General features: G+C 38.9%; 1 protein-coding gene across 2 annotated transcripts in view; it reads right to left on the bottom strand.

Annotated features, from left to right (window-relative positions):
* Positions 1 to 1,727: 1,727 nt before the first annotated feature.
* The window catches only part of FAM185A (family with sequence similarity 185 member A), a 76,431-nt gene continuing 68,169 nt past the window's right edge, over positions 1,728 to 9,989 (bottom strand). The window contains exons 8-9 of one of the 2 annotated variants that reach the window (XR_005789459.1): positions 6,530 to 6,663; positions 2,554 to 2,656 (exon numbers count right to left, since the gene is read on the bottom strand). Coding sequence is in view for 1 of the 2 variants with exons in the window: in XM_040472847.1 (XP_040328781.1) it covers positions 2,544 to 2,656 (113 nt within the window). In the remaining variant the exon portion in view is untranslated. Of the gene's footprint in view, positions 2,657 to 6,529; positions 6,664 to 9,989 lie in introns of both variants that reach the window. The other variant, XM_040472847.1, reaches the window with a different exon arrangement.

Here is a 9,989-nt window from a genome sequence, read left to right as displayed (position 1 = left end):
TTTGTACCCCCAAAATCGGAAGCAAGGATAAAACTTAAGGTAAAGAATATGAAAATTATTTTGAAAAGTTTAAAATGGGCTGCACAAAGTATGATTATAATACCTTGTATTACCTAAATGTTCTTAATAATTCTCCCCTTTTTAAGGTTGATTTTGAAAGAGTTTCTGAAATAGGATAGTATCGTTTAGCTTATAGAATGGTTCCTAGAAGTGGACTGCAAGGGAATCAGCTGAGTAGGAAGCTTTCTGAAATGAGCCAAGAGATTTAAGATGACTTAAGAGGGTAATTTTTAAATCTAGAGATTTTTGGCAGCTGCAGAAAAATTTGCTTCTGATCCCTAAGTGTCTGTTCCCTAAGTATTTCAAGCACACAACTGGAGAGACCTATAAAAGAGGCAACTGCTTTTTAAAGGAATAAAACCTGCATGGGGAAGATCAGAATAAGGAGAAAGACACCCTGTTATATTCTCTAGAAACCAAGTAGGGTGTTTGGTATTTAACTGTCAAAGCTCGCTCTAAAACTCTTTTGAGTAAGATCTTTTAAACAAAACAGGAGACACATTTGGAAAGACACATTTTATAACCACACAAATGAAAAAAAAAGGGGGGGGGCAGGTGTTAGACAAAGTGGGCTATAAAGGAGTACCAAGAAGCAGAAGGAACAGGTGGTGAAATCTTCAAGTACTCAGTGCAAAGTACTCAAAATATCCAAAATATTACCTAGGTCTTCAACTCTTAGGCATTTGCCATAGATAGGTGACTGGTCAAGAGAGCAAAATATGGCAGCTTTTCCTTTCTGTTTGGACTTAACTATGTGGTTCATATATGCACAATTCCTTTAAGAATTTTAAGTACAGTTTACTGCTTGTTATGCTCATGACCTTTCCAGCTGTTGTTGACTAATTTCATAAACTTTATTTTTAATCATGAAAATATTTATATAATTGCATGAGGGTGAAAAGAGATTATAAAAAATTGCCTCATTGCCTCACAGTTTCCTCTACTTAATAATCTAACACACACACACACACACATCACATCAAACATACTAACATGAGTACTGTCCCAATTTCTTTAATAAATTTTGATTTCATGAAGATTGAACTAAAAGGAGACTTTGAGATATTCCACAAAGTTCACTTTTTATTTCATAAATATGAAGTTAAAAATAGACAGGACTCTAAACAAATATTAAGAGACTATTATAAGTCATAATATTTTAAAAGGTTTATTATAGGCGCACCTAGGTGGCTCAGTCGTTTAAGTGTCTGACTTCGGCTCAGGTCATGATCTTGCAGTTTGCAAGTTTGAGCCCTGCATCGGGCTCACTACTGTCAGCATGGAACCTGCTTCGGACCTTTTATCCCTCTCTCTTTCTGCCCCTCCCCTGCTTGTGCTGTCTCTCTCAAAATAAATACATAAACTTAAAAAAGAAAGAAAGAAAAGGTTTATTATAAACCATTGTTTAAGAGCTGATTTATCCTAACCATAAAAGACATAATCTGAAAGATAGGTCTATTCAGTCTTATGTAAATTGAATGTCCCAGGAGTAGACAGGTAAGCTTGAAAGAAAGAGAATTTATAAAATAACTTTATACAGTACACCATTGTAAAAATAAAAATCAATCTTCATACAGCAGGCTGTAAAACAGTTGAATGTTTCTCCTCTTCCCAATGCATTGTATCTTAGATTATGCAAAAAGAATTAAGAATCAGTAGCAAATGCATCATTTTTATGATGTATTTTATTGACAGCTTACATTTACATTGATGTCATAAGAAATACTAACATGTTACAAGAGAGCTAAAGTGAAAGAAATGCTTCTTTACAAGATAACTGCCGCCCATGACCTATGCTTTGGTATAATCTTCTCTTCTTGAGTATAAATGGAAATTGTAAATACGATGAGCGAGCACTCCCATGATTATGTTACATCACAGAGCAAAACAAAGATTATTCTGGGAAGGCCTGATCTAATCAAGCAAACCCTTTAAAAGCAGTTTCTCCAGCTGGTTGCAGAAGAGGTCGGATATTCAGTGCACGAGAAGCAAGTGCTGGCTTTAAGATGGAGAGGGCCACATGAGAAGGAATGCAAGTGGCCTCTAGAAGCTTAGAGTGATTACCGATGGACAGCAAGAAAAGAGAGACCTCAGTCATAGTCACAAGGAAATGGATTTTGCCAACAATATGGATAAGCTTGAAAGTAGATTTTTTTCCCCCCAGAGGATCTAGATGAGAACTTGAGTCCAGCCTTGTGCACCTTGAGCAGAGAGCCTAGCTATGCAGAGCTCTTGACCTACAGAACTGTGAGCTAGGAAGTAAATGCTATTTTAAGTTGGTTACGTTTATGGTAATTTATTGCAGGGCAACAAAAAATGAATACAATAGCTAAGTACAAATTTTGAAAAGGTCTCCACAAGACAATTCACTAGTATTCATTCTAAATTGTTTTCAACATTTATATTAACTGTGGTATTTGCATTTTTGTAGTCTTAGATCTGCTGATCATTGTTAAAAATTATAAATACAATTCAAACCATTCTTAGTCCTGCAGTTTCAGGGACTGAAACCAGCTTTGACTTCTAAAATTTATAGTGCCTTTTGGGGCATCGGCCTTAATCCATTTTTCATGTTTGCTTGCTTGATTCATGAGCCCTGAAACACAAAATTGCATAAAGTTATATCTTCATTGACAAGAACAATATCCGACTATGACATAGATCCTAACAACACATCTCTGAAACTGAAAAACACTTTGGAACAGCAAAAATCTTAGTAAAGACAGTGTGAGTCGGGAAAGAGTTGCAGTTACCTGGGCTTATTCCCTCCTTTCATTTTCTCAGAACAACTGAAAGGGAAGCTACTCTTTTTTCATCTGTATTTTTTTGTGTGTGCAGGTTTTAAAAAGAGGTTTATTTAAGTACAATTGATAAAAGACATATGCAATACAGTAAACTTTGGAATATGTAAAAATCTGTGGAGCCATCTCTTAAATCAAAATAATGAATACATCACTCGTAAAAGTTGACTTTTGCTCTTCTGTCATCTTCTTGTCCCTTCTCTGTCACCTCCAGACACTCCCCCATGAAACCCCCATCACTGATCTACCCCCCATCACTGGCCTACTTTGTGTCACTATGGATTAGTTGCATTTTCTAAAATTTTAATAAATGGAATCATACAGTATGCATTTTATTCTTTTTTAAAAATCTAGGCTCTTTCACTCAACATAATCATTTTGAAGTTCATTCACACTGTACTAGGGATGAGGTCATTTCCTGACACGTACGAATGCTCATGGGCACCCTGTGCAGATCCCTCCTCTCTGGAATTCTTTCTTCTGAAATCTAGCAGCCCTGGTCTCCCGAGATGCTCAGCTCAGTCTCCACTTCAGGAGTCTGCTGGGCTCTGTGTTACTGCTCCCTGCCCTCAAAGTCATATGCTGTAGCAGTGATACAGCTCACCTGGTTTATTTCTCATCTCTGTTCTTTTAGTTCTAGGTTTTTTTCTCTTTCAATCAAGGTAATGAAGGTGATATATCTCGTCTAAAGCTCCAGTGCAACTCTGAATTTAAGAGACCAATCAAAACTGTACTGAGGAGGACTGGCTGCCCCACATCAACACGTCCTGTTCGCGGTTGACCCACCCAGGAGTCAAAGTGGTTGGAAGCCTTTATGGCTGAAAGGAATGCCAGAAAGTGCGTGAGTGCAGCCGCTGGGGCATTTTATTCTGTTTTCCAGATCCTGGGGTCTGGAGGCCGTGACGTATGCTCTGGGGTAGGGACTACCGGTGTGACAAAGGGTTTCTGAATGTCTTCCAACGTTGACAGTTTCTCTTCACAATTCCCAGGAGTGTTTTGGGGCACATCTTTCTGTGAGAGTTTTGAGAAGGAAGGGAGCCGTTGGCTACGCCACTGGGTCAAGTGATTGACACCCGGGTGGGCTGCCTGGGCCACCACAGCTTAGGCCCGAGTGGGGACAGGGCTCAACTGGCAATTGAGAGAAGGACTAAATAAATTAGTTTTGAGAGCGTTGGTCATTTTAAAATTAATGACTTTCGGATTCTTCTCTCTGCACATGGTTCAGTTTACTCTCTGTGCGAGTAATATATATGCTGATTTTCCTAAGAGCAGCTCTAACCAAGAAGTGGAAATTATTTGAAGCAAAGCCTGGGTAGTCTTATGGTTGAAGGTTGCTGAGGCCCAGGAAGACTCATTAAGTTACTTGCCCAAGGTCAAAGGCTCTTTGTAGTAGCCAGTAGCACAACCTTCAGAATTTCAGTCTCCTCCCCACATGAAGAAATACTACCAACTTAGACCCATGGGGAAACTAGAAGAAATTAAGTGATTAAGATATTAAGCTCCTCCAAATCCTCACCCAATTCTCTGATCTTAGGGCCCTGTTTTATCATGACAAAACATGAAATACTTTAAAATCGTTGGCACCATTTCTTATCTCTGAGTTGTAATTTTATAATGCTCTTTTCCAACTTCAGTGATGAAATGTATTAGTAAATAAGTATCACTGAGCTAGTATTATGAGTCTTATTATGAGTATTATGAGTCTTATTATCCCCATTGCAACAGAAATCCGATTGTGACATTTCCATCTCCAAGCCGTGGTAGCAAGATAAAAAACATCTTAATATCGACCTCATACAGAGTTCTGAAGCCATTTAATATGAAAGTAAGCTTTTTAGTGTTTCAAACTACTGTTTATGTTATAAAACCTCAGTCAATTCAGTTAGGATTGATGGGCCTAAGGAGGTGTTAACGTTCATCCCAAATTACCTTAAAATGGTAGGCCTCTAAGGGAGAGGACTTGCTCAAGCCCTCACTCTCGGCCACCTGCCTCCTAGGGAGGAGGAACTGCTATGGATGTGTGAGAACACACTAGACTGTGTTCTAGGTGTCACTGTGCTATGAAAGATTGTACCAGTGAGTTTGGTTCTCCTGTCGTACTTCTCTTGCAAGTTGCCTAAGTGTAAGGGTGATTTCCTATTCTCTCTTCTTTGCCTTCAGACAGGTATAATATCTACCCATTCTGAACATATACATAAATAGCTCTTTTCAACTCACTTCTATACTCTGGCGTCTAGGTAGTGCTCAACCACGCCAAATACCAGCCTTAGGGGGCAAAAATCTCTTGCCACCTACCTCTGTGATAACATACCCTTTGGTGCTGACACTTTTTTTGTGTGAAGCTTTTTAGGCTTAGTTTAGGGAAATGTGTATCAGCTGTTTGAGTCAAATCTAACAGAACCCAATAAATAATAATATTGCACTGCCCCCCCCCAAAAAAAACAAAGTGTACTGAGGAGAGTTGTGAATACACTGTCTCAATTCCTTATATACATTTTCTTTGCTGAATCCAAACACACCAATCAGGAAACAATTTTTCTTTAGCATAGTTTTTCCCTTGTTAGTACCATATGATATTCCTAGCTGATGAAAAGGTGCTTTACACCATCCAATCTTTGTGTTGAGTGCTTTTCTGATACAAATTCTTCTCTGAATTCTTGCCTCCCCTTTAATCTGAGCCATAATCTTATCTATCAGTGTTTTAGAGTTCATTGCATCTTTCAAGTTCCTCTGGAGTTTTTCCTTCCACTTCTCTTGCTATATTTCTTTTTTATTTTTTTAAATGTTTGTTTGTTTAGTTTTAAGAGAGGGAGAGAGACAGAGCATGAGCAGGGGAGGGGCAGAGAGAGAGGGAGACACAGAATCTGAAGGAGGCTTCAGGCTCTGAGCTGTTAGCACAGAGCCCAAGGTGGGGCTTGAATCCATGAACTGCAAGATCATGACCTGAGCTGAAGTTGGAACGCTTAACTGACTGAGCCACCAGGCACCCCTTAATGTGTGTGTGGGGGGGGGGGGGCAGGGGAGGGAATCCCAAGCAGGCTCCACACTCAGCACACAGTCTGACGCAGGGCTTGGTCCTGGGAACCCATGAGATCATGACCTGAGCTGAAATCAAAGAGTCGGACACTTAACTGACTGAGCCACCCAGGTACCCCTCTCTTGCTAGATTTCAATATCATCATGACTCTACTTCTCATTAAACTGATTAAAATCTCATTCCATTTGGTAAATCCCTGTGTTAGATGTGTTAAAAACAAAACAAAACAAAACAAAACACCACAGGCCCAAATGGTGTCTCTTAGACCAAGTTCCCAAACAGATGCTTAATACATAATCTAATTGCAGTTTCAAACTCCCACAGAAACGTAGTCTTCACTGGTCAGTCAGGAATTTTTAGTCAGTGGCAACGAGACTCTGCCACATGGGACCTCTTCATTCCCCAGAGAATGATGAGGTTCTTTGCATGGGAAGACCCCCTTTTTCCCCCCCTAGAAAGGGCCTAGCCTGGAATAATCCTTTTCTTTTGCTAACAACTTTCTTGGTCCCATCCTCCTTCTGGAAAAACCTTCCATTTTGTACAACACCTCGGTGTGCCCCTCTACTTGCTAGGTGAGGTGCTGCCCAAATCATTAATTGTTTAATAAAGCCAATTAGGTCTTCAAATTTACCTGGCTGAATTTTGTTATTTCACAGAAGCTTCTGTTTTTCCTCCAACTTGTCATTAAGGAGTTCAGCTATGTCAATTTTAATGTTCTTCTTTTTGTGCCTGTGCTGCATTTGATAGGTCAGGATTTTGAGGTACCTGCACGCAATAGGTTTTCTATAATACATAATTTTTTTCCTAGTAATTCAAATAAATATAGAGGAAAGAATTGGAAATCTTGAACATTGGTTGCTCTAAGTTTATTATTTTCTTACACTCTTTGGCATCAATAGTAAATGATAGTAAGGTTTTCCCAAATACCTAAGATCTTTTCCTTAATATGTTATGTGTCACCTCCCCAATTACGCTTTTCTTGCTTATGGAAAGAGAAGCCAATCTACTCATTTTCTTTTGCAACAGTAGAAGAGGCTACTGTCGGGGAGAAAGGCCTTCCTCTGCCTTATGGTCCTTTTAACTGGACTTAGAATCAAACTGACAGGAGACATCTACAGGAGAAAATCAAATTTAGTATGTGTGCATATGGAGAATCCCCACACACATGAAATTCCAAAGACAGTGAGGCAACTTGAAGCTTATATGAGCTAAGGAGAGGGGTGGGGCCTGAAGATACAAAGGGGAGAAGCTCATTAGCAGGAAAGTGAAAGGAGATGCTTTGAAAAACAAAAGTTGCCCTGTCATGCAGGTAAGTTTCTTAGGTAACGGGGAGTCTCTGTTAATAGCTCTCTTGCTGGCACAGGCTTTCCTTTCCAAAGTAAATTTATGCAGTTGAGGGAGAGGCAGACAGCTTTTACTGCATCTACTGGGTTTTGATTACTTATAACTTGAAATCATCTTTATGCCAAAGTGGCCTTTCCTGGGGCAGCCTGCCCTTGGCCCTCATACTGCACACAGTGCTACTGCTACTAACAAAATGAACACACAGCAATTTTAGGCTAGAGACAATATTCAAAAAACAAGACTGTTTATATTTATACAATTCCACTTGGGTTGCTTGAAAATAGCTTTCTCTATCTTGCCTATAAGTAATTTATTGAAAGCTTTTCATACTCTGGCCTGAATCTGTGGAGACTCCATTCTAATTTGTAAAGTTTATAAATTCCTTCCTACAAAAATCTTGCAACACACACTGGAACTTGTGGTTGCAGAAAACTTGTTCCTTATTTAATTCCCCTTGCCAATGATAATCAGTGTTTTATTGGCCAAAAAAAGGGAAATGACTACCCTATCCCTATGTAGTTTGGCTTCCATTAACTAAATGGGGGGAAGAGTTTCTTCTAAGGACGTTTTTAAACTACAGTGTTTGCTCTCTAAATCCACCCTGTCCAAATCTACCCAAATATATGAATCTCCAAGTTCTTTTATTTCCCCCCAAATACTTACTTGAGAAGCATTAGTCATTATTTAACCCAAAATACACCTGATCTAATCAGCACTCTCTGTGGATAAAGATAGGGCTCTAAGTAGTAATTTGCAGAATTTAATTCTCTTGTTTAAAATTAGGCTTAAAAAGCTTCTTCGCTAAGGTGAGCTTCTCCCTTCCCCTCCCTTGTTCCTGACCTCCACCTCCCTTTCCCAACCCTAGGACAGACTTTATTTACATTTGATTCAGAAGGATAATTCTGGTGCTGCCTTATTAGCATATTTAACTTCAATGATTCATAGTTGGAAGATTCCCTCTTTTACATTATAAACACTACTGACCACCTATTATGGGAAGCACCATGCTAAAGTAGTTTACATCTTTATATTCAGAAGATGTACAAAGACATACTAATATGCTCAAAAAGTTTACCAACTGGCTAGGAAAGTAAATCATAAACTTATGAAACAACATGAAAATACTCTGAAATTTTATTATTTTTACTGCATATATTTCACAAATAAAACCTCTTAACCATACACAATTCTGTAACCAAATATTTCAATGTTGTCAACATTCTACAAGTATTTACAGCCTGCCCTTAACAACAATGCAGCCCCAGGCATCTTAACAAATTATTACCAACAAGAAAATATTTTTGAACTAGTGTTTAAAAAAAATTGTTTTTAAATGCTTATTTGTTTTTAAGAGAGGGAGAGAGACAGAGCACGACCAGGGAAGGAGCAGAGAAGGAGTGAGACACAGAATCCAAAGCAGGCTCTAGGCTCTGACCTGTCAACACAGAGCCCGATGCAGGCTCGAACCCACGAACCAGGAGATCATGACCCGAGCCAAAGTCGGCTGCTTAACTGACTGAGCCGACTTTGGCTCAGGTCATGATCTGGCCCCATTTTTAAACTAGTTTTAATGGTTTCCATCATTACATTTTCTCTCAACTACCTGGAATAACAAAGTCAACAGACCTCTAGACTTTGAGCAAGTAGACAGTTTTGCCCAAGAAGTATTCTCAAAAAGGCTCATTGTTCTTCAAATTTTTTATGTTTAATCCCATCCACTGTATTCTTCATCTCAGACATTGTAGTTTCCATTTCTAGAAATCCAATTTTGGTCTTTTTTACATCTTCCATGTCTTAACTTTATTCTATATTCTAATATGTGGAATGCAGTTTTGATAACTTCTTATTTTCCTTCTCTGTTAATTCTGACATCCATATCTGTTCTGGGTGGGTTTCAACTGACATTCCCTTTATTATGGGTCATGTTTTCTTGCCTTTTTGCATGTCTGTTAATCTTTGCTTGGATGCTAGACATTGTAAATTTTATTTTTTTCGGTGCTAGATGATTTTGTATTCCTATAAATCTTGAGCTTGGTTCAGAGATGCAGTTACTTGGAAACAGTTTAAGCATTTCATCTCTTGCTTTTATGATTTGTTAGGCAGTTCTGGGGAAATGTTCATTCTAGGGATAATTGTTTCTAACAACTACGTGGTCTACCCAGTGCCCCGTGAGTTACGATTTTTTCCAGTCTGGCAGGTGGCACAGGCATTATTCCTGGACCAGTGTGAACACAAGGCCATCTTTCCTCTGGTACTTTGTCCTATGAACTCTCACTGTCTTGGTCTGTGTGGACCCTCATCATGGTCTCCTCAAATCAGAGAGTCTGCTGGGCTCCACAATGGGTTCCTCTCTCTCTCTGTACTACAGACTGGAGACTTTTTCAAGACAGTAAGCAGGGCTCATTTTGTTTGTTTTGCATCTCTCAGTGATCACTTTCTTTCATTGCTTGATGTATAATGTCTTAGAAACTGTTTATTCATTGATTTTTCTTATTTACAAAATTTTATTATTGTTGTTTTAGATAAAAGGATAAAATGAGTCCGTTTTACTCCACCTCTTGCCTGGAAGCCCTCATTGTTTCTTTCTTCTCTTTCTCCCTCTCCCCATCTACCCCCCCCCATTCCCTTTACTATGCTCTCTAACATCTTATTTTGAAATAATAAAGACTTGCAAGAATCAAGTTGCAAAAGTAGTACACAGAGGTCCTATGCACCCATTAACCCAGTTCTCCCAATGGTGATGTAAC

Source organism: Herpailurus yagouaroundi, unplaced genomic scaffold (assembly GCF_014898765.1).
Source record: "Herpailurus yagouaroundi ecotype Mexico unplaced genomic scaffold, PumYag 100, whole genome shotgun sequence".
NCBI classification, from domain to species: domain Eukaryota; kingdom Metazoa; phylum Chordata; class Mammalia; order Carnivora; family Felidae; genus Herpailurus; species Herpailurus yagouaroundi.
This window is presented reverse-complemented; position numbering and strand designations above follow the sequence as displayed.